The sequence below is a fragment of the Tubulanus polymorphus genome, chromosome 6 (genome assembly GCF_964204645.1).
Source record: "Tubulanus polymorphus chromosome 6, tnTubPoly1.2, whole genome shotgun sequence".
NCBI classification, from domain to species: domain Eukaryota; kingdom Metazoa; phylum Nemertea; class Palaeonemertea; order Tubulaniformes; family Tubulanidae; genus Tubulanus; species Tubulanus polymorphus.
Window position 1 is genome coordinate 22529793 of NC_134030.1, and position 25992 is coordinate 22555784.

Genomic DNA, 25992 nt, shown 5'->3' on the forward strand with positions numbered 1-25992 from the left:
GGAAGGCACGGACAAACTGAATACGGAGGATGCTTGTATACTCCGCAATCTGAGCGAACTACCCGACCGGGAACAGCGGGCGTCTTCGCAGAGCTCGTTAGAAATGGCCGACATTCTAATCGAAATCGACGAACGCCGACGAAAACCACCGCCGGGAATTTATGTAAAAAAGAAATCGCCGAACGACGCAAAGTTTAAGTCGAGTCGAAAGAAGTTGTTGATCGCGAGTTCGATTCAGCTGATCGCCGGGATTATCTCGTTGTTACTCGCGTGTTTCTGGCTCGCCGCCAACCCGTCGAGCGTCCACGCCGAGAAGGGTCTCTTATTCGCCGGTTTCGCCGTTTTAACAACGGCCGCCGTATCCGGTATCCGAGGCAACCGCATCGCGCTGATCCGCTGCGCCATTTTCGCCGTTTTATCCATCGTCGTCGCGGCCGCCGCATTTTTACAAAATCTTATCGGAATCTACGCCGGCGACACCTATCGAGAAATCCCGGCAGCGTGCTCTCGGCTCGATTGTCTCGATCATAAAATCACCGTGTTCGATTCGCGACGTGCTGCCCTCTATTATACGGCGGTGGTAACGTTTTTCGTGGGGTTTTTCGTCGCCACCGCGCAACTCTCGGTCTGCGTTTTAATTTTGACGTCGCAGGAAAATGATCACGATCAAATATTTATAGTAAATAACAGTTTGAATAACACAGCCGCCCGTTCGGACGCTCAAACTCAAACATGAACCAATTTTTCTATTTTCGTATTCTAAGTTTCTAAAAGTTGAAGGTTGATTTCAAACGCTTAAAGTGTTTCGTTTAGTTAGACCTGTTCCACTTTTTATTTTTGATATTTCAATTTTTAGTTTACATTTTTTATTCTAAACTGTTTGAAAATTATTTTACGTTTACGTTCTTTTTAATGTTTCTGAGCAGTTAACTTAAAATTGTTCCATTTTTAATTTTCTCATTCTAACTTCTAAAAGTGGTATTTAATACTTCTCTAATAGATTAATCCATTCTATCTTAAAAGTATATTAGATTGTTTCATTCAAAGATGAACAAATTATATTTATTTCATTTCTACACAAAACTAATAACTTTAATGAAAATTAAGCCCCATTTCAATTTTCTTTTATTAAATTTCTTAAGCGGTTTCATGTTTTTTTTTCTTATATCTGAGTAGTTATTCTTTTGTTTCATCCAATTCGGCCTGATATCAATAATGGTAAATAATGATAATGATAATCAATTACCAATTATTGCGCGTTATTTAAGAAGAGCAACTATTCAAGATTGTTTCAAATTTTCAGTGTATACTTGGCTCTAAACCCGAGGGTCGTCCAGTTCTTAAGTTGCAAGTCAAATTCAACTTTACAAGAGTTAAAAACTAACAAGAAGAACCAAAAATTCATCTTTTTAAAATATCTTTCTATGTATTAGACCCAGTTCCACAGGTGTTCATCGTGATTTCATTAAAATGGAAACTAACTTCCAAGTGTAGAACTGGATCCCACAAGAGATGTTCGAAAAATTCCAGGGCTGGCGTTGGTACACTTTGTGACTATCATAGATGTCAATTAGTAACACTAAACCAACTGGATCCAGTTCCACAGTCGTGACTTAAGATTTGACTCCGAGTTAAAACATCGAAAATGAACTATTCTTAACTCAGAGTTAGCATTAACTCACAACTGCAGAACTGGGCCCTGTTCCACAGTCATGGCTTAGACTTAAGACCAATTTAAGACCATCTTAGTTCTATAACCAATCCAACAATTCAAGACTAGTCTCAAAAGTTAGGACCATTTTTGGACTTAAGTCTCAACTGAGGAACCAGCCCCTGGACCCTGGATCCTAATAGTTTATTTCAAATTTAATTCAGTAATTGAGTTAGTTTAAATAGTACATTTAGTTTTTATGCAATGAGCTAGGGGCGGCGATGTGACGAGAGAATGCAGCAGTCTGTAAGGGGCGGTAGAATTCAGTCTCGTGTTGTTATTTATAGAATTGAATCGAAATGTCACGTATCAATAATAACTTTGATACATACACAACAAAGATACAGCAGACACGGAGCTGCAATAACAGGGTGTGGTCACCAGTAACCTGGGAATATACGTGCTTATCACATCTATCAACTGTGCATCAAACTGATCTGTTCCGCTCTTCTGGATAAATAAACTGGATTCTAATTGTGGATTTGTAACATCAGAACAGCAGGATTTATACGCAATAACCAAAGGTAAAAATTGAGCTGATTTTGTCTCGTTTTTCAATGTTTTGCGTTCATTGGAAAAATGAAGTCAACGAATACAAAGTAAATGAACTACAAATTCTGAGACCTAACTTGAAACAAGGCTCTGGGCTCATACTGGTTAGATTGGCTATATATGGGTCATATGGTTAGATTATAAGACCAAGCCTAAGTCGATGTTTGTTCTATGACCAGTCAAACTTGAGATTCTTATATCAAAAGGGATATATTTTCACTAAGTATGATAAAACTCATAATTTTGATTTAATCTGCTTTGATTTATGTTGAACAATCAAAAATTCCATAATTCATTCATTCTATTTCTAAACTGTATAATTTCACTTATATTATACATATATAATTTATAAATCCCATATGAAAAGCCTGAATTTTGAATGGGGCCCTAAATTATCTGTTTACAACTGGCAGTATATAGTAGTGTATGACACCTGATCACTGCTCACTCACTGAGGTCACATGACCACCACTGACCAATCACTGGCCAGCTACTAGGGTTAGCCAATCACAGAAACCCTAGCAGACTAGTAGGTCACCTTGGGAACTAAGGTTAGCCAATCACAGAAACCCTAGCATACCACTTATGTCACCAACTGGCTGACCAATCAGAGACGAGGACTTAGGGTTAGATTACAGCCAATCAGTTACCCTAGGGTTAGCCAATCACAGACACCCTAGCAGACCAGTTCATGTTGACCCAGAGGCCAGGTATAACAGGCCAGCTGAGAGTCCAATGATATTCTAAATAGATATCTACAGCCAGTCTATTTTCATGGATCTATAGCTGATCTAACAGCTTATGTAGGGAAACCTGTTGAAATGACCGCTTGGTTTTATAGCCAATCTCCACAACGTGTTTCAGAGTTGCACCCACCCAACTCGTTTTCAGATTCACCCCTCTGAAAATCAGCCACTCTGTATAAAATATCTGCTGCCTTTATCTGACTAAATATTGTATCAATGCTGATACATGGAATATATTGAGCTAATGTGACAAATAGTATACCAAAATAAAGCATACATTTTTCGAAATCGCAAACCTTGCTAGCTACTTGGGCAGTCATGATGTCATACAATGAATGCAGCACCTTTAACATTCCAGCATATGGAGAACACTGGATCTTACAGCCCACTTCTTCAGGCCGGTCTAAAGATCTAAGCCCACTTCTTCTGGCCGGTCTAAAGATCTAAGCCCACTTCTTCAGGGAGGGCTAAAGATCTAAGCCCACTTCTTCAGGCCGGTCTAAAGATCTAAGCCCACTTCTTCAGGGAGGGCTAAAGATCTAAGCCCACTTCTTCAGGCCGGTCTAAAGATCTAAGCCCACTTCTTCAGGGAGGGCTAAAGATCTAAGCCCACTTCTTCAGGCCGGTCTAAAGATCTAAGCCCACTTCTTCAGGGAGGGCTAAAGATCTAAGCCCACTTCTTCAGGCCGGTCTAAAGATCTAAGCCCACTTCTTCAGGCCGGTCTAAAGATCTAAGCCCACTTCTTCAGGGCGGTCTAAAGATCTAAGCCCACTTCTTCAGGGAGGGCTAAAGATCTAAGCCCACTTCTTCAGGCCGGTCTAAAGATCTAAGCCCACTTCTTCTGGCCGGTCTAAAGATCTAAGCCCACTTCTTCTGGCCGGTCTAAAGATCTAAGCTCACTTCTTCAGGCCGGTCTAAAGATCTAAGCCCACTTCTTCAGGCCGGTCTAAAGATCTAAGCCCGTCTAAAGATCTAAGCCCACTTCTTCAGGCCCGTCTAAAGATCAAAGCCCATTTCTTCAGATCTAAGCACATTTCTTCAGGCCGGTCTAAAGATCTAAACCCCCTTCTTCTGGCCGGTCTAAAGATCTAAACCCACTTCTTCTGGCCGGTCTAAAGATCTAAGCTCACTTCTTCAGGCCCGTCTAAAGATCTAAGCCCACTTCTTCAGGCCCGTCTAAAGATCTAAGCCCACTTCTTCAGGCCGGTCCAAAGATCTAAGTCCTCTCAAGAAATGAAGCTATGAAGTGAAATTTCCAATAATGATTAATAATTCTATGATAATGTTGTTATATTTAACAGTGATGACACATGGACAGTGATTTATACACAACAGACCAGCACAGTCTGTACCCGCGTATACCCAGAATTCCTGAACATGACCTGAACGACCTCGACCTTCAAAGACAACCACCGCAGCAGACGACTCCGACGATGACTCCGACGATTAGTCAAATCCCGATGCCGAACGAACCGCAAAGCGAAGTCCCGCCCGGTTTCCATCTTTTAGCCGCGTTGCAACAACAACAACAACAACAACGACAAACAAACAATTCGGGATTCTCAACAATGAACGTTGCCGGGCAACCGAGTTATGATTCACAGGCAGATGGAGCAGTGAAACGCTTCTCGAAAGCGAACGCAATTTTGGGCGCATTTCAGATCGTTAACGGGCTGTTTTTTATCGGCGCCGGTTTAACGTGGTTACTATACTGGATTACGCCGTTGAACTTCTCCGTTTCAACCATCGTGGGCGGAGTTGTTATGCTAATTACCGGTAGTCTAGGCGTCGGTGGTCGCCGCGGTTACAAGCGTTCGGTACTAGTAACGTGCGTGATATTCTGCGTATTTTCCGGCTTGGCGTCCGCCGGTTTGTTCACGTATAATTTCCTGTATTTCATCGCGTCTTATTGTTTTAGACGTTTCCTCAACCACGCGCCCCTCACTGGTATGACCTCGCCGTGCGTGGTTTATTTCGTCGGGTTGGTGCTCGCCGGCGTCGAGTTCATAGTCGCCGTCGTTCAGGCCGGATACTGCAGTCACCAGGCGTGCTCCACCGCTAACAAACCGCAACAACCGATTTACAACTATTTCTATGTAACCAACGGCGCCGAACAGATCATACCATCGGCGCCCTCTAGCGACGGTACGGTACCGCCACCTGCCTATAGCACGTATGATAGGCGTTGAACGATTAACCCTTTTCTGCCTAATCCTACATTTACTGCGCAAATCATTATTGCACCTACTACAACTAATGATTTCTTGAAAACTCCTTCAAAATGGAAAATCAAACTCCTTTAATTCGAGCAAATGCCCGAAACTCTTTGAGAACTCCTTAACCCTTTCAGTGCGTCTACACCGCAGTGAGGTGTATAGATCGGTGATGAATTTTGCTAGTACACCGCACTGCAGTGTATTGATGTTATTAGTAATTAGTCTTATCTCTATTAAAGATGGCAGCACCTGTCAGACATAGTGAAATATCAGTAACTAATGATACACTCCGCCGCAGTGTAGACGCACTATAGTGGTATTCCCGTTATTCAACACACTAGGGTGGAATTTCTCAAAGTTTTCAAATCATCTCCAGCACTATAAGGTGTTAATGAGTCAGCACTGAAAGGGTTAAATCTTTAAAAACAGATATTCAGAAATGTTTGTCTAGTTCGTAGTTGTAGAGTCAACTATCCCTAAATCAGTAGAGTTGGGACTTACTGAATTATGAACCAAGTTTAGCTAGTGTAAAGACTAATAATGGCTTATAAAACCACCAGACTACTGAGATAAATAGTACTGATGAGTCGTACTGTAATTGACTCTCATCAAAATTTGAAATTTTCTCCTTTAAAACTCCGTACACAGAGGAACGACTGATCTGTAGGTACCCGGTATGCATTAGAAATCTAGTTGGTCATTCTGTAAAAACAGCTGTTAAAACAATTTGAATTGAACACCTTTCTGCGTAGCCCCACTTACTGGGCCAACCTTATTCGACCAAATATTCAATTTCACTTTTTGTCTTTCTGACGGAAGCTTTTCAATTAGTTAAACCTCAATTACTGATTCAATCCGTTTTTACCTCAAGCCACCATTACTGGGTAAACCCTGCTTTCCACTAGCATGAGCCCTAATATAACTTATCAATTACTGTCGTAACGGCTTATCAAAACTCTAGGCTCCACTTGGGAACCTTTCTCTAAAATCCTGTTAATTGTTTTTCCTGTTTAAAACTCGATTTTTCTGTAGTTAAATGGTTTTCACACATGAAAATTATGTGCTTTCTAGATCACTAGACGCCAAGGGCTAACTCGTGCTTAGTCAACTAATTTGTTTATCATCTAAAAGTTTGTGTTAATCTAATTAGAAATATTCCGTAGTTGATTCTATCACGATCAGAGGTGACCTCTGTATGCCTGAATTTGTTAAATAAATACAAAGCTTAAGATTAAGATTGTACCTTACCCCCAGCGGTATGTACTATTTGAAGTTGTATATTTTTTGAAAGGTTGTATTTGCTGTGATATATTATGTGACACTACTCTCTGTAGACGTTGATTTATTTCTTTTATCGTCGTTTTTAAATTAGAATTTATAAATATTTGCTCCGTATGAAAATTGTTACACGTTCAACACAAATCAAAATAAAAGATTTTATTCGTTTAAATGAATGGAGCGTTATTCGATGATTCTAAGCGCAACCATTTTCCGAGTTGGCGAGGGGAACCCAGAGAGACAAGGGGCCGCTCGTAGATAATTGGAAGGCTGAGATCAGACGAAAAGGCATCTCTAGTTTGAAGAAATACATCCTGACAGATGCGATTTCCGAGGGGATGAGCATCTAATTTGCAACGATCTGTTCCGACGTAAAAGGGCAACCTCAACGAAAAGGCAGGTACCAGTCCATCGAAACCACACCCAACATCTGACCAAGTACAATCATTTGAGGACTAACATTTAAGTTTAACATTTGCAGGTATTTACTCAGACACCTAAATATCTGCAGGTATTTACCCAGTTGCGAGTCAGACAACTAGTTCCAACAGTTGTAAGAGTTTGATTTACCTTTATCTTTCATTAAACTTCCCCTTCGACTTTCTGCAAAATAAAATAGACAAAATATGTATAGAATTGTGACAAATTCTAATGTGATTTGCCCCTTTATTTCCTGAATCTCAACTTCTGGTAATAGGGGTGACCGAAACACTGATGATATATTCTCAAAAGGTTTTTCAAATGGACAATAAACGAAACCAACAAAATGATCATATATAGATTTGTATATAATCGATTGTGGGTTTCGCTAATAGGGGTATCCCTAAAATCTTAATGCAAGCGGTTTAAAACTTGTTGACGAACAGTTCTTGTGTGAAGAGAGGAGGAAATTGAATTCAATTTAATTTAATCAACTTTCTGCAACAACTATTCCGGGCAAAATGTTTAACTGTGCACACATACTGTTCGCAATGGGAGACAACAAATGCCAATTTAAGAGATAGAAAAGAGTTCGCTGTAGAAAGGTTCTCTTACTTGAGAATTAAGAATATTTTGCATATTGTGGAAAACCACTGTGGGAAGTTTTACTGATGACGAAAATGATGAATACCTCTTGATGATTTATCTTTGCCGGTGATAGTGACTCTACGCACTCCGGCGCTGTGGATCTCGCGATGGATCTGACGCGGTTTCTCCAGTCCCATCGCCGTGGCAAGCTGGTATTGTAACGCCGTCTTAATCGAGCCGATTAAATCGGGAAGCCACGATTCAACTTGACCGTCGCAAATCAAAGCCTGTATAAAATAAACGCACGAAACTTTTATACTCTTATTTTCTCATGAAAACTTAAATCTCTACACTCTCAAGTTGTCGTTAGACAAATGAAGGTTTATGAAAGCTGGTCGAAAATAGCTATAGATAGAAGTACAAATGTAGTATGGATGGATGGAGGAATTAATGAATGAATGAATGAATGAATGAATGCTTTATTCTCCCTAATAACAAATAATTGATATACGCACTTAAATACAATTCAAGAAAAGGACATCTCCAAGCCGGGGCCTGTACCATAAGGGGAGATGCCCTGTAGTAAACATGGTCTTGAAAGGGTTAGACTTTATTGATAGGTTCAGGTGACAAATTCAGGTTTTTGAACGGAGAAGAGCCTAGTCTCTTACATAGGGGCAGTATGCAAATCAAAAGATCTAAAAGAGTCATAGTTTCATAACAATATGAATTCAAAATTACCAAATTTTACCCAAGTTTTTTACTAGTGATTTTTCTATTCTGCCAGATACCATCATACTAGACGGGCGTCAACATTATACTGATGACTGGTTGTTGAAGGTGATTTTAAAGAAAAATCGCTGAAGAAAGTGGTCCTAGGGCAATTGCTATTTCAGAACTATGCTGAATGGTGTAAAATTAATTTCCCAAAGTAAATGAAAATCTATCAGATAATTCCTGATATTTTCAAACAGCGAAATGTGATTTTGAAATACTGAAGTTTTTCCTGATTTTACCGGTACTGTAGAAAGCTGTACAGAATAACGAGAGAAATCCCACAATAACGAAGCCAAGATTGAAAAATTCTATATCAGAATGATTATATTTTTGAGGAGCGACATCTAACAACTGTTGGCCATCATCAAGCGTACTGGAACGTACTCAGTACGCCTGATGATGGCTAACAGTTGTTAGCCGAAACATCGCACCTCAAATACAATCATTCCGATATAGAATTTTTCAATCTTGGCTTCGTTATTGTGGGATTTCTCTCGTCATCATCATACACGGATATTGTGTATCTTCTCGTCTAGCTGTACAGAATAACCTCTTTAGAAGTAAGCAAATAAATATCATCTATAAAAGTTGTAAGTAGGCTCGGAACTTACGTCAACAAATGATAGTTTTTCGCCAAGTGCGCAGAGTATTCCGTTTATACTGAACACCGACTTATCGCCCTCTTCGATAATCTCATACGATAAACCACCGATATTCTCAAACAGTTTATTGATATATCGATTCATTTGACCGATGTCGTAACCTACAAATGAATACAGTCAGAAACAAACATCAGTCAGAAATTAATCAGAATTATCAGGTCATTTAGCGCTTTTTTCAAACATAGTCATTTTCTTTATTAAGATATAAAATCTTACAAATATCCGTTTAACCCTTTCAGTGCTGACTAATTAATACCCTACAATGCTGAAGATAATTTAAAAATTTTGAAAAATTCCACCCTAGTGTTTTGAATAACGGGAATACCACTAATGCGTCAACACAGTAGCGCGATGTATCGTTAGTTACTAGTATTTCACTGTTTGACAGGTGCTGCCATTTTTCAAAAGAGATAATTACTAATTACATCAATACATCGTAGTGCAGTGTACTAGCAACATCTATCACTAATTTATACACCGCACTGCGGTGTAGACGCACTGAAAGGGTTAAATAATGAATAAAGTATTTTTCATACTATGAAAATTTCGAATTCGAAATAACCGATTAATTCAGTGCGTTTATTACCGTTGCAGACGATATGCAGCACGTCTTCTAAAGACAGGAAATAGAAACGTGGAAATTTCTGCCGACGTCTCTCCAGATGATTCAACAGTGACTTGCGACAATTCTCCAACACGGCATCCATTCGTTCCAAAATATGCGAGATATCTAAACACGGAAATAATATCATAGTTTACAGTCAAAAAACCCTAGAGTCATTCGCATGGTTTTTGGCTCTAAGTTGACTCTCGCAGTCATTTTTCAAACTTTGGCAGACTTAACTGTTGAACTAGGTCTAGCATTCAGTACCACTTAAATTTTGATTTTAAGGTTTCAAAACATTGGAATTTAACTAATTTTTACTCTTAACCAGGGCTAGGTTTCATAGATGTGGAAACAAAATAATCCCTGGGAATATTTTGAAATTTGTCAGTTGAAACCATGGTTTCTCATTGTTAGTATGGTGGTTGTCTTGTCACCCAGATAGAGGATTTACCCCTAGGGATAACTTTGATACTCAGTCTATGAAACCGGTCTCAGATTGAGGATTTACCCCTAGGGATAACTTTGATACTCAGTCTATGAAACCGGTCTCAGATTGAGGATTTACCCCTAGGGATAACTTTGATACTCAGTCCATGAAACCAGGCCCAGGAATAAAACAAGAAAACTGGATGCGAAGATTAAACATTTTTCATTTATCACTCAATAAAAAGAATGAATGAATGAATTATTTTTGACATATTATTTTTTCAGGCAGACTCACTCTTTCTCTGGCAACATTGTAAAATGTTCGGATTTTTCTCCGTTGCTTTCATCAGTAACTGGAAATCGCGGTTCACCGTCAAGAACTTGTTGTAGTCGTGAGAGAGGGTCGCTCTAACATCCGTACCGGAATAAACCTGTAATACAGAAACTATACAATGAGACAATCAATTGTGACTTATGAAATTTTAGAGTTGGCAGACGATTTAAAAATGTTCCTAGGTTAATGCTTGGGAGAGCTTTGATTTTGGATACAAGCCCTCAGGTTGGGTTAAAAAAAAAGTTTAAAGAACCCTTGAATGAATTAAATTTCTACATTGATGCGGTTCATTATCAATGGAATTCTGAGTTAATCATATCATTTTTTGTGAAAATCTGTAAAACCAGTTGCCGAGCTGAAGTTGAACTGGGTTCAGTTTCAACCTGAAAGAGTACCCGGTTACGATTTCTTCATGAATTCTGTTTATCTTACATCAATTTGAGTCGATCATCAACTGAACTCTTGATTTTCATGAATTCACATATAACACACGCACCTCTTGTAGTTCGAGCCATTTTTCCTGCACTGATAACCAGATCGTCAACACAGCTTCGATCGTCTGCAGACGTTTTTGCCATTTAACGACCTCGTCGAGGAAAGACCCGGCCGCGCTGCTCGTCTGCATCGCTTGAAGCATCATCTGATGACTTTCCAGTAATTCGAATATCGCGTCCGTGTTATTCAACAGATATAAACCACCTTCCGTTTCATTCTACCAAATAATCAATAATCATTATTCATTACTAGGAAAACATTACAGTGAAACTCTGATAGTCTTTTGTAGTTGTGACGATCATGATGTTGATGATTAGTTACATTTAGTTTACAAATTGAGAATCAAAGATAGAGACAACTTCAGGATCCAGTTCCACAGCTGTGAGTAACTCTGAGTTAAATCTTAACTCACAAATGTGGAAGTGGATCCAGTAATCCAAATGACTTATCAAACTCGAATGTATTTTGAGAAATTCAACATAAAATCATCATGCTATGTCTGTATTTGTTCATGTATTTGTGGGAAAAAAGTTTCAATCTGGCTCCAGGTCCCTAGTTATAGACCAGTATTACGTTTCACCTATGGGGTTAGTTAATTCATTTTCAATTAAGTCAACCCCCAGGTTAAAGATAATACAGTCGTTTAATACAATTTTAATATTCTATAAAACCAGGCCCAGGTGAAAAGTAGAGTTTGGGGGTTAGACTCACCTAACCGATGTTGACCAGTGAGTTCAGGGGGGCTATGGGTGTTAGACTCACCTCACTGATATTGACCAGTGAGTTTAGGGGGGCTATGGGTGTTAGACTCACCTCACCGATATTGACCAGTGAGTTCAGGGGGGCTATGGGTGTTAGACTCACCTCACTGATATTGACCAGTGAGTTTAGGGGGGCTATGGGTGTTAGACTCACCTAACCGATGTTGACCAGTGAGTTTAGGGGGGCTATGAGTATTAGACTCACCTCACCGATATTGACCAGTGAGTTCAGGGGGGCTATGGGTGTTAGACTCACCTCACTGATATTGACCAGTGAGTTTAGGGGGGCTATGGGTGTTAGACTCACCTAACCGATGTTGACCAGTGAGTTTAGGGGGGCTATGAGTATTAGACTCACCTCACCGATATTGACCAGTGAGTTTAGGGGGGCTATGAGTATTAGACTCACCTCACCGATGTTGACCAGTGAGTTTAGGGGGGCTATGGGTGTTAGACTCACCTCACCGATGTTGACCAGTGAGTTTAGGGGGGCTATGGGTGTTAGACTCACCTCACCGATGTTGACCAGTGAGTTTAGGGGGGCTATGAGTATTAGACTCACCTCACCGATGTTGACCAGTGAGTTTAGGGGGGCTATGAGTATTAGACTCACCTCACCGATGTTGACCAGTGAGTTTAGGGGGGCTATGGGTGTTAGACTCACCTCACCGATGTTGACCAGTGAGTTTAGGGGGGCTATGGGTGTTAGACTCACCTCACCGATGTTGACCAGTGAGTTTAGGGGGCAATGGGTGTTAGACTCACCTCACCGATGTTGACCAGTGAGTTTAGGGGGGCTATGAGTATTAGACTCACCTCACCGATGTTGACCAGTGAGTTTAGGGGGGCTATGAGTATTAGACTCACCTAACCGATGTTGACCAGTGAGTTTAGGGGGCAATGGGTGTTAGACTCAACTCACCGATGTTGACCAGTGAGTTTAGGGGGGCTATGGGTGTTAGACTCACCTCACCGATGTTGACCAGTGAGTTTAGGGGGGCTATGAGTATTAGACTCACCTCACCGATGTTGACCAGTGAGTTCAGGGGGGCTATGAGTATTAGACTCACCTCACCGATGTTGACCAGTGAGTTTAGGGGGGCTATGGGTGTTAGACTCACCTCACCGATGTTGACCAGTGAGTTTAGGGGGGCTATGAGTATTAGACTCACCTAACCGATGTTGACCAGTGAGTTTAGGGGGCAATGGGTGTTAGACTCACCTCACCGATGTTGACCAGTGAGTTTAGGGGGGCTATGGGTGTTAGACTCACCTCACCGATGTTGACCAGTGAGTTTAGGGGGGCTATGAGTATTAGACTCACCTCACCGATGTTGACCAGTGAGTTTAGGGGGGCTATGAGTATTAGACTCACCTCACCGATGTTGACCAGTGAGTTTAGGGGGGCTATGAGTATTAGACTCACCTAACCGATGTTGACCAGTGAGTTTAGGGGGGCTATGAGTATTAGACTCACCTCACCGATGTTGACCAGTGAGTTTAGGGGGGCTATGGGTGTTAGACTCACCTCACTGATATTGACCAGTGAGTTTAGGGGGGCTATGGGTGTTAGACTCACCTCACCGATATTGACCAGTGAGTTCAGGGGGGCTATGGGTGTTAGACTCACCTCACCGATGTTGACCAGTGAGTTTAGGGGGGCTATGGGTTTTAGACTCACCTCACTGATATTGACCAGTGAGTTTAGGGGGGCTATGGGTGTTAGACTCACCTCACCGATATTGACCAGTGAGTTTAGGGGGGCTATGGGTGTTAGACTCACCTCACCGATGTTGACCAGTGAGTTTAGGGGGGCTATGGGTGTTAGACTCACCTCACCGATATTGACCAGTGAGTTTAGGGGGGCTATGGGTGTTAGACTCACCTCACCGATATTGACCAGTGAGTTTAGGGGGGCTATGGGTGTTAGACTCACCTAACCGATGTTGACCAGTGAGTTTAGGGGGGCTATGGGTGTTAGACTCACCTCACCGATATTGACCAGTGAGTTTAGGGGGGCTATGGGTGTTAGGCTCACCTAACTGATATTGGCAGTGAGTTTAGGGGGGCTATGGGTGTTAGACTCACCTCACTGATATTGACCAGTGAGTTTAGGGGGGCTATGGGTGTTAGACTCACCTCACCGATGTTGACCAGTGAGTTTAGGGGGGCTATGGGTTTTAGACTCACCTCACCGATGTTGACCAGTGAGTTTAGGGGGGCTATGTGTGTTAGACTCACCTCACCGATGTTGACCAGTGAGTTCAGGGGGGCTATGGGTTTTAGACTCACCTCACCGATGTTGACCAGTGAGTTTAGGGGGCAATGGGTGTTAGACTCACCTCACCGATGTTGACCAGTGAGTTTAGGGGGGCTATGGGTGTTAGACTCACCTCACCGATGTTGACCAGTGAGTTTAGGGGGGCTATGGGTGTTAGACTCACCTCACCGATGTTGACCAGTGAGTTCAGGGGGGCTATGGGTGTTAGACTCACCTCACCGATGTTGACCAGTGAGTTTAGGGGGGCTATGGGTGTAAGACTCACCTCACCGATGTTGACCAGTGAGTTTAGGGGGGCTATGGGTTTTAGACTCACCTCACCGATGTTGACCAGTGAGTTTAGGGGGGCTATGGGTGTTAGACTCACCTCACCGATGTTGACCAGTGAGTTTAGGGGGGCTATGGGTTTTAGACTCACCTCACCGATGTTGACCAGTGAGTTTAGGGGGGCTATGGGTGTTAGACTCACCTCACCGATGTTGACCAGTGAGTTCAGGGGGGCTATGGGTGTTAGACTCACCTCACCGATGTTGACCAGTGAGTTCAGGGGGGCTATGGGTGTTAGACTCACCTCACCGATGTTGACCAGTGAGTTCAGGGGGGCTATGGGTGTTAGACCCACCTAACCGATGTTGACCAGTGAGTTCAGGGGGGCTATGGGTGTTAGACTCACCTCACCGATATTGACCAGTGAGTTCAGGGGGGCTATGGGTGTTAGACTCACCTCACTGATATTGACCAGTGAGTTTAGGGGGGCTATGGGTGTTAGACTCACCTCACTGATGTTGACCAGTGAGTTTAGGGGGGCTATGAGTATTAGACTCACCTCACCGATATTGACCAGTGAGTTTAGGGGGGCGTTATGACTCACCTCGCCGATGTTGACCAGTGAGTTTAGGGGGGCGTTATGACTCACCTCGCCGATGTTGACCAGTGAGTTTAGGGGGGCGTTATGACTCACCTCGCCGATGTTGACCAGTGAGTTTAGGGGGGCTATGAGTATTAGACTCACCTCACCGATATTGACCAGTGATACCGGTAATGAAGAGATACTCGCTCGTCGATGACGACTAATGTTTGACGTACGACTCGTAGCACGAGCCATCGCTCGACTCGCTCGACTATCGGTCGTGCTTCCTAAACCTTGATTCGTCGATTCTGACGTCTCACTTTTCTGTTCCTGAAATTCAACGATTTTTAACATTTCAAATACACATGTACGCGTATGGTACAACATGCACATGTCAATATACATGCGTATGTACAATAAAACATGCACATGTCAATAAGCATGTGTAAATAGAGTAAAACATGCACATGTCAATATACATGTGCATGTACAGTAAAACATGCACATGTCAATGAAACTAATACATATACATTTTCTGAAATTCATGCGATTGTTTTGAGAAATATGAATTCTATGTTTTGCCTCACTTCATATGTAGTTTTGAGCAGGTTGATAAAACGTTCTTTGAGCCCTAGAACAATCAATCATAGACAATAGGGAGCAGGTAGTAAGGGGTTAATGTTTACTTACTCCCGGTAAATCCTCTCCGGAGACAGTCGAATCACTGCCTTTACGTATGACTTGACGATGTAGATCGAACAGTTTACTCAACCAAACTTCTTCATACGTCTTCAACGAGTTCTCGATACTCTGATCTTTTACAGCGCGGTTTACGATAGCTCTGACGTCATCAACGTGAGCTGAAACATTGTAATCATCATCTCATCTGATAGCTGAACCCCTTCAGTAGGGCGATGTGTGGATGATCAGTTTTTGAAAGTGTGCTGATAAAATGTCTAATGTCTGGTGTTTGTAGTTCATTTTCAATTAAAAATGTCTCAGATGAAGCACTGAACACATGCGAAGTGTGGACGATCAGTTTTTGAAAGTGTGCTGATAAAATGTCTAATGTCTGGTGTTTGTAGTTCATTTTCAATAAAAATGTCTCAGATGAAGCACTGAACACATGTGAAGTGTGGACGATCAGTTTTTGAAAGTGTGCTGATAAAATGTCTAATATCTGGTGTTTGTAGTTCATTTTCAATAAAAATGTCTCAGATGAAGCACTGAACACATGTGAAGTGTGGACGATCAGTTTTTGAAAGTGTGCTGATAAAATGTCTAATATCTGGTGTTTGTAGTTCATTTTCAATAAAAATGTCTCAGATGAAGCACTGAACGCATGTGAAGTGTGGACGATCAGTTTTTGAAAGTGTGCTGATAAAATGTCTAATGTCTGGTGTTTGTAGTTCATTTTCAATTAAACATGTCTCAGGTGAAGCACTGAACACATGTGAAGTGTGGACGATCAGTTTTTGAAAGTGTGCTGATAAAATGTCTAATATCTGGTGTTTGTAGTTCATTTTTCAAATGAAAATGTCTCAGGTGAAGCACTGAACACATGTGAAGTGTGGACGATCAGTTTTTGAAAGTGTACTGATAAAATGTCTAATATCTGGTGTTTGTAGTTCATTTTCATTTTCAATTAAAAATGTCTCAGGTGAAGCACTGAACACATGTGAAGTGTGGATGATCAGTTTTTGAAAGTGTGCTGATAAAATGTCTAATGTCTGGTGTTTGTAGTTCATTTTCAATTAAAAATGTCTCAGATGAAGCACTGAACACATGTGAAGTGTGGACGATCAGTTTTTGAAAGTGTGCTGATAAAATGTCTAATATCTGGTGTTTGTAGTTCATTTTCAATAAAAATGTCTCAGATGAAGCACTGAACGCATGTGAAGTGTGGACGATCAGTTTTTGAAAGTGTGCTGATAAAATGTCTAATGTCTGGTGTTTGTAGTTCATTTTCAATTAAACATGTCTCAGGTGAAGCACTGAACACATGTGAAGTGTGGACGATCAGTTTTTGAAAGTGTGCTGATAAAATGTCTAATATCTGGTGTTTGTAGTTCATTTTTCAAATGAAAATGTCTCAGGTGAAGCACTGAACACATGTGAAGTGTGGACGATCAGTTTTTGAAAGTGTACTGATAAAATGTCTAATGTCTGGTGTTTGTAGTTCATTTTCAATTAAAAATGTCTCAGGTGAAGCACTGAACACATGTGAAGTGTGTGGACGATCAGTTTTTGAAAGTGTGCTGATAAAATGTCTAATATCTGGTGTTTGTAGTTCATTTTTCAAATGAAAATGTCTCAGGTGAAGCACTGAACACATGTGAAGTGTGGACGATCAGTTTTTGAAAGTGTACTGATAAAATGTCTAATGTCTGGTGTTTGTAGTTCATTTTCAATTCAAAATGTCTCGGGTGAAGCACTGAACACATGTGAAGTGTGGACGATCAGTTTTGTGAAAGTGCACTGATAAAATGTCTGAAAAGGTTTGAAATTGTTTTGCAGATTGATACATACTCTGTAATCCGAGACTGAGTAATTCTCCGAGAGTCATTCTCTTCAGCGTGTCGTTATCGATAGTAATCGCTCCTCCGGTTACACGGACCAGTTGTTTCCAGTGCCGTGTTCTCATCGCTGGATTACTTAAATCATCAATCAACGGTAAACAAGTCTGAAACATAAACATTTACATTTACATCATGAAACACGCGGAAGAAATTACTAACTCATAGCGCTACTGACTTTTTGTCATTTTATTTTTCCACAGAAATGAGAGGAATCTGACATCAAATAAGAGTCGTAACTAAAAGTGTACAATTATGTTACAGACATCCCCTGGTCCATGGAAAATATCATAAAGACACTGTTTATAACATCAAAGCCTTCACAGTTTAGTTACTCATGAAATAAATCTAAGTTGAATTCAATCTTCTCTCAACTTTTACTGAGCACCGATCAGTAGATTATCAGCAGGTTGGGCAGTTCTTTTTCCCAATTAAGGAGGAGGACAGATACCAAAGAACTACCCCTGGCCGGGAAACCTCAGCACATGCTACCATCAGTACGTGAAATCTGGATTGATGGTACTTGAGGAAAGGAACTGACATTGAGACTGATTGTTTCTAGTTTACCTGTATAGTAGTGATAGAGTCGACTAATCCGAGGTAACAGTCCCAGGAGAATACGTCTTCCGGTAATGATTTCACGTTGTCTAACTGTCTCATCGAATCGTCCCGTAAAACCTTCGTATCGATCCTCTGCCAACGTTGTATCTTCCACTCGTTGTGCTGTTCCGTTATCAGACGTACCGTCTCCCAAACCAGTTTCAAATTACTCAACGTATGACGACATCTAGAGATAGAGAGAGAATGCAAGTGAATCGATCCCCCTATGACATCATCATATAGAACTTTCAGGGAAATATGGCTGTTAGTATTCTAGACATATGTAGGAAGTGTACATATGATGTACATTTCTATAATGTACATAAACAATGACATGCATGTGTCATGTACATATCTTATACAATAGCATGCACATGTGTACAGTAATATACACATGTCATGCGCAGCAACATGCACATGTCTTATACAGTAACATGCACATGTCATGCACAGTAACATAGAGCAGCAGTATATGTTTTGGTGCATGTATCACGTGACTGAGTTGAAACTTACTGCGGCAATAAAGAGAAGTTTACAATCGACGTTTCGAGCAACTCTTGCAACTCGATCAAATCTTGAGCTTCGTTTTCTAGTTCGCCGAGACGAGTTATAAATGAGTTTATCGAGTTCCACGCCGAGTTAATGTCGTAATGTCGCGCGTAGATATCACTGCTGTGTAACTCGAGGTGTAAAGATAAAACTCTGCCTCCAAACTCCATCAGATCCTACAAATATCAACAGCAAAATTCAATCAGGACCCAACTTTCAGTTTGAAATTGTATGATAAACTAAGAGACAATCACCCTGTAAATTCAGGACCCAGCTTTCAGTTTAAGATGAGTATAACTAAGAAATAATCACCCTAATCAATTCATAATATTATCAAACCTTTTACTATCATCATAAAATTGAATATTCCCATCATTTCTCAAAGATGTCTGCCTCCATAAATCCCCCTCTATGATATCTTGTCTACTGATGATTTGGAAAAATTGTCTACAAATGATTTGATCTATAGACACTTCTCTATGAATCCCCCTATGACATCATCAAATTACTAATTCTATTTTCTAAGAAATGATAGTTCTGGGTCCAATCTGGCTATGACATCATCACATTACCTGTTTATTCTATTGAACCCAACTTACTAAGAAATCCTAAATACATGTGATAAAATAAAGTCGTACCTTCGTAATTCCGGCCGATTCCTCCTGTATTCTCGGACCGAGTCGTTGTTTAGCGTGCGACACTTTCGTTCGTAGGTTATTCCATCGAACCGGCGACGCCGTGAACAAAACGTCCGTCGATTCCGGAAGATTCTGATTGTATTTCTTCAGTAGAATCACCGTACGATGCATCGCAGCAAATTTACCGTCCATATCCTGCTGTTGAGACGACACCTGACACACAAAAATACAAAACTACTTTAATACATCACACGCTACTTTTTGGGATAGAATCCAAACTGGAGCCACGGTTAAACAATTATATCTGACTTGTATCCAAACTGGAGCCACGTTAAACTGGTGTCAAATCAATACACGTGAAACAGGTCCGTGCTGCGTAGGTTTAGACACTGCTCATGAGTTGAGTCTTTAAACTTAAGAGTGAAATTTGAATTGGACAAAACTTTTTTTGGGGCAGACGGAGAAACTAGCGGTATGGGTCGGCATTACATGAATTGGAGTAGGAGAATTTTCTCACAAAGCAGGGCACGTAATAATCAATCAGCTCCATAGCAGACAGCACAGTCTATTGTAATTCTGGGATAATCAACAAGTTAATTAGAACATGTACATATGAATAAAGGCATGTACATGTCAATAAGAACATGCACATGTCAATAGACATGCATACGTCGTATAAATCTATGTACATCAATAAGAACTTGTACTTGTATATGTGTATAAGAGCATGTAAATATGAATGAAGACATATAAATGTCTCAATAAGAACATGTACATGCCAATGAATAAATGTACATGTCAATTAGAACATGTATATAACTACATGTACATATATACAACTACATGTACATGTATATAACTACATGTACATGTGAATAAGAACAAACCTCATTGAATAATCTCATCATTTTCATGAATGAAGCCGTATCTCTTTCTTCTCCTGTGATACTCTCAATTTCAGGTTCGATTCGTTTCATGAATTCATCGAGATTTTCCAACATCGTCGTCACCTGCAGCGAACAAACAGCCGACAATCAGGCAGTGATCTCGGGGATGAAATAATTTCAACTCGGGATCCAGTTCCACAGAGAGTAGGGTACCCAATGAGACAAATCGAAACTCAAAACTGTGGAACCGAGTGGAGTTGATATTCAAATTATGTACTTTGATTTAAATAAGAGATTCTGTAAATTCCACAGCCGATCACACAAATATCTGTACTTCGATTTCCGATTTCAAAATCAAATCCCCTGTTTCGCTCCCGGCAGGTGTGGTGGGTTTGTAAGGGACAAACAATCAAACGAAATCTACCAATCAAATAAATAACAGGGTCAATATATTCACAGTACCCAATGAGTCAATGTTCTTAGCTCGGATTGACAGCCTGTGAAACTGAGTGGAGATTCCACGGCCTGTGGAACTGTTCCACAGTTGATATTTACCCGATCAGTGAGGTATTTAGTAAAGATCCACATCCACTTGCTCGCGTACGTCGTTAAAACTTGTTTAATCGGCTGCAAATCCACTCGAATCCAACCGATATCTTCGTAATCCTGCAACTGTTGGATTTCATCTCGGGCAATCTGTAAACAAACAAACACAAGGTAATTAACACAGTGTGACGCCACTTTTATTTGACTTGCTGTCTATTCCCTGACATGTACATTGTTTTCCCTGACTTGATCTGCTAAGAATCCAATCAATAAACACAGTCAAATACTTAGCTTAGACACAGACAGAAACTGTTTGATTTCACACGCGATCTAACTAATTCCATTACTTATCCCTGATAGCCTGATTTTTAACTTTTTAACAGAAATCCCCGACTATTCCGTGATTTCCAGGTAGGTGACCGACCTGCGCTATCATTGTTCACTACTCAGTTTTTTATTTCCAAACGTACCCTGTAAATATCGATTTCGGCGTCAAACTCGTCGAGGGTCGGGATATTTTTCTCGTTTTCCGTCATGTGTTTCGGAGTGAGGAACGTTCGTTCAGCCGTACCCATAATTCCCATCGATTCGATGCTGCTCTTAGCAGACGACACTCTACGAATAATCAATAAACAAACTCAACATCAGACACCAACCGGATTAATGATGTCAAAGGGGGATTTATGGAGGCTGACATCTTTTATAGAAGTGTCTATGGATCAAATCACTAGTAAACAATTTGATGATGTCATAGTGGGATTAATGTAGGCGGACATCTTTTCTACGAGTGTCTATAGATGAAATCACTAATAATCAATACTGATGATGTCATTAGGGGATACAGCCATCTTTTCAAGGAAGGGTTTATGGATCACTTGATAGTAATTAGATTGATGATGTCATAGGGTGAATAGCTGATTTGATGGATGATGTTGTAGAGGTGTAAACGGTACCTGGAAGTAGCAGCTGATCGCGCCGATGCTAATCTCCTCAGTTGCCCGGCGGCGCTGGATTTGGCAGACGCACGCAGCGGGTTCGGTGAGATATTACCGTCAAGGAAACTATCGAACGTCTGAATTACGTCTTGCGTCCATAGAAACGAGTATTCTTTGAACAACTCGTAAAGTCGCGAGCATTCTTCGCTGTTCTGCTGAACGACTGATTTAATCTGATCGATTAAACTCAACACGTCCTCGTCCTGTTCGAGATAATCTTTGTAACTGTCCTGAAAAATTGAGAAAAGACAATGTGAACACGATCTGAACCACATAATCCACTAGAAAATAGGAAAATTCCATAGCTTCCATCACAGAACTTCTCCCAAGCCTTAAAGAATAATCAGTGATTTCCACAATTTTCAGCATTTTCAAGGCTATAGTTGGACTACAGGGTACACGTTTAATTTACTTGCTTTTTCTCTGGTACAAATTTCTAAGACTTTCTACTGATATTTAGTTAGTTTACGAAATTCCCCAAATATTCCCTTGTTTTTTATTACACAAAAAAAAAAATTTCCTGATTTCCAGGTCAGTGACTACTCCGGATCTTTTCCAGATCCTGTTGGACTTAAAAAATCACAAATGGACAACTCCCCCTCAACTCATCCCCCTCACCGCCTCAGACACTCACCGTTCTTCCCAACATCTTCACCAAGTTTCCCCGATTCAGGAATCCGGTGAGCCACTCGTGCACGGTCTCCTGGACGCTCGGAATCGACGTAGATTCGTCGAGAGGAGGGCGGAACGCGACGTTACTCTCGATCAACTCTAAACGTATCATCAATATCGGTACGATTCCTCCCTGAAATAATCAACATCGCATTATTTATCGTCACTGCTAAAATGATAGCTTTCATAAATAATTGAAACGGAAATATTTGTTATCGGTATTTTCTTGAGAAAAATACATTAAAACTTCTACCAGTTTCTCGATTCACCATTTTTTGTTGATTTGTAACTCGTAATAATCATGCTTTTTTTTTACAATTTCTTTACACTTCATTTTATTGTGTTCTTCAAACTTTTATGTCTAGTATTTCTACCTTTCTTTGTACGAATCAAATAAGGAATGTCAGAAGTTGTTTTCAATTATAGTTCGACTGAATTGTTGGGAAAGCCTCCGACAGAAACTAATCATAATTTCACTGATTCATTGAAATCTTAATGAATTTCTAAATTGTCGGATTGTCGATTTCTGGGCCCGGTTTCACGAAAAGGTTTAAGCTTAAAACGGTTAAGTTTGAATTGTTGTCCTCATTGAAAACATGAAGTAACCAATGGTGATTACAATAAAAATTTGAGTTTAACCTTTTCGTGAAACTGGGCCCAGACCACTTTCGTTTATTTAAACCTCTATTTATCAATTATCTGTGTCTTTGTGGAAATATCACCTGACTGTTCTTATATAAAACGTAAGTTTTGTCATTTTCCTGGTGTTAATTACTGAGGGTAAACATGGCTACCAGTAATCCTGATCGCTTCGAGCTGTCGGTAACGTACAATCGACGCAAAATAAACGTTTGGTCTGATCAGGATAATGAGTACAGAACGATACAAAATTACTTTTATCAGCCGTTGTTTAATTTGGAATCTGATCGGATAACTGTGGATGGAAATTTATTACAACTTGATATAATAATGTGGAGTGAAGAATTAGAGAATGTTATTAAACACGAACTGAACACCATTTACACAGGACATGTAATAGCGGTGCAAATGATGCCGTTTGATGAGGTAAAAAGCGATATCATTTTCACTTTCATCGTCACCCGCGTATGATACTAGATGGGTTTCCACTGCGAGGTGAGAGACAAATAAAAATGTGGTTTTCTATTTCAGGTGAAATTAGAATGGAGACATGCGCCACCTGGTGTGGAGATACCGCATCATCCCATCCCATTCAATCATCAACCCCAGAATCATGTGTTTATCGTTAAGTGTGAAAATGAAGAAATGTGTGAAATCTACAAATTGCGACTTCAACAATCACCGCAATCGATAGGTTCGGGTCTTGTGATCGGTGCTAGTCGTCACGGGAACGAATACGTGTTTAGAGTGAACACTGAACCGATCAGTGAAGCGCAGACAGTTCGACCAGACATTGATCAAACTCATACTTCTCTGATTGATCCTGATAATTTAGAACATCAATTTTGTCAACTGAAATGCACAGTTGAAGAGAGGCTGAACCGATGCTGTACTGAACAACAACTAGAAGACAGGCTGAACCGATGCTGTACTGAACAACAACTAGAAGACAGGCTGAACCAGTTCTGCACTGAACAACAACTAGAAGACAGGCTGAACCAGTTCTGTACTGAACAACAACTTATAGCATTAGAAGGTAAACTGAACAAAACTACCAGAGATGTCAAAGGGAGAATCGATAAGGTAGAGTGGTCTACCGATGATGTCATAGGGAGAATTGATAAGGTGGAGTGGTCTACCGATGATGTCATAGGGAGAATTGATAAGGTGGAGTGGTCTACCGATGATGTCATAGGGAGAATTGATAAGGTAGAGTGGTCTACCGATGATGTCATAGAGAGAATTGATAAGGTAGAGTGGTCTACCGATGATGTCATAGGGAGAATGGATAAAATGGAGAGATCTACCAGTGATGTCATAGGGAGAATTGATAAGGTAGAGTGGTCTACCGATGATGTCATAGGGAGAATTGATAAGGTAGAGTGGTCTACCGATGATGTCATAGAGAGAATTGATAAAGTGGAGCGATCTACCGATGATGTCAGATGCCATATGGAACGCATAGATGATGTCATTGATTCATTGATGATCAGTAAACAGGTTCAGACAGACTACTCTCCCCCAACCTATTGAGCAGACAGGTCGACAGTCACGTATAATATGTACGCACTGCGGGACCAGTATATATATATAGGCCTATTACGTGGATGATAATAATGTAATGAAGAGATACATTAAGAATGATGGTGGTGTATATGGACTCCATACTGATCCATCTGTTTGTACTGGAGAGAAATGAGAGATTCCTGCCTTCAGGACAAACTTTTAGAATAAATCACTGATATTTTGTTTGGATACCGTAGAACGTTAGTAATCAGTGGTCATAGTGTCTACGTGCAGTCAGAAAGAGACGTTCATGTTTTACGTTTACTAGAAAACCCTGTAAACAGTTTGATCGATAGAAACCGAGTGAAGAGATATCAACTGCATGGACTTTACTTCATCAACTGCTTTGTTGTCGACGCACGGGAACGGATGTTTGTTTGCAAATAGCTTACTGTATTTGGTGATACACATTTCAGGGACACAATATAATTATAATTTCACTGAATAATCAAAAACTTACATCGTTTAGATTAGATTCTAAAAGCGTATCTCGCATGTTTTTTAAACTTGTGATCGATGATTTCTTCAGTCCGGCCATCACGATGTTATCCATATAATCGAGGTAGTCCTCCCAGGCGGGAGACGCTTTACTGATCTGAGCCGCCTCAAACGAACGATCGATGAGCTGATGAATCCGACAACCAGACGGATGAATCACCGATTCCTGCTCTTCTTCCAGTTGTCTATAAGCAGACGCACATAACGTCCATGATTATTATAGTAATAATGATAATGATTATAATAATTCTAGCTCAGAGCTGTTCACAACAATATAGATAAAATAGATACAATTACTAGATATCGAATTAGATCTGATTCTCTAAATAGAATTTTCTAAATGACTTATTGATAAATAATACAGTGAAACTTGTTGCTGCTGAAGTCATCGCAGTTTCTGATGATCATTATATTAAACTATATCAAATAAGAAATACAAATTAAGACTCAAAATAGAGACAACTTTAGTAATATGACGACTTATCCAAATGATGACTTACATTTAGTAAATTGAATTAGAAATACAAATTACAACAAAAAAAAAAGATCAATCAAAGCTAGGGGTACAGTAGGGCTAGGTTTCACTAAAAGTAATCGCTCAAAAATTAGATTGAATTCAAAGTTAATAGACTGTTTTGAACGCATGAATCCAATTCAACTTCATTTCTAAATCTCGTTTTACAGTTATTCACAAAAAACAAATAATTCCTAAATCATGACTGAAAACCTGAATTAATGAGGAAAGTATTTTGACTAGTGAATCAAACATTTTGTTAAACTGGATCCAGAGCAAATTGCGAGTCAGTGAGGAATCATTTCGCAAAAATAGAATAAGAATTCTGATACCTCTGCCAGGTAAGAAGTATATCCATCAGGTAGCTGGTGGCCGGGTTACGAGCCGCGAACACGTCTAGTGTTAATTTCGACCACGAGAGGGCGATGTCGGACACTTCGAGACAGTTGGTTTGCACGATATCGCGATTACTGTACATATCGACGCAGACCAACGACGAAGCGATTTCTATAAAATCAGCGCTTTCTTCCGTTTTCCAAGTGTACACCGTTAACCCTTGTTCAAACAGCTGCAAAATATCGTAAACCGCGCCGTGTGTTTCATGGAA

At 40.4% G+C, this 25992-nt stretch overlaps 1 protein-coding gene across 1 annotated transcript in view; it reads right to left on the reverse strand.

The window, feature by feature from the left end:
• LOC141907855 (uncharacterized) overlaps positions 1-25992 on the reverse strand; it is an 81784-nt gene that overhangs the window by 46068 nt on the left and 9724 nt on the right. The window contains exons 16-34 of the mRNA XM_074797599.1: positions 25718-25953; positions 24834-25056; positions 22131-22301; positions 21455-21726; positions 20972-21116; positions 20511-20651; positions 19956-20078; positions 19069-19281; positions 18395-18606; positions 17849-18068; positions 17235-17388; positions 15396-15565; positions 14864-15029; positions 10815-11017; positions 10280-10415; positions 9538-9681; positions 8901-9052; positions 7616-7799; positions 7075-7107 (exon numbers count right to left, since the gene is read on the reverse strand). Of these exons, the coding sequence (XP_074653700.1) occupies positions 7075-7107; positions 7616-7799; positions 8901-9052; positions 9538-9681; positions 10280-10415; positions 10815-11017; positions 14864-15029; positions 15396-15565; positions 17235-17388; positions 17849-18068; positions 18395-18606; positions 19069-19281; positions 19956-20078; positions 20511-20651; positions 20972-21116; positions 21455-21726; positions 22131-22301; positions 24834-25056; positions 25718-25953 (3298 nt within the window). The remainder of the gene's footprint in view (positions 1-7074; positions 7108-7615; positions 7800-8900; positions 9053-9537; positions 9682-10279; positions 10416-10814; positions 11018-14863; positions 15030-15395; positions 15566-17234; positions 17389-17848; positions 18069-18394; positions 18607-19068; positions 19282-19955; positions 20079-20510; positions 20652-20971; positions 21117-21454; positions 21727-22130; positions 22302-24833; positions 25057-25717; positions 25954-25992) is intronic.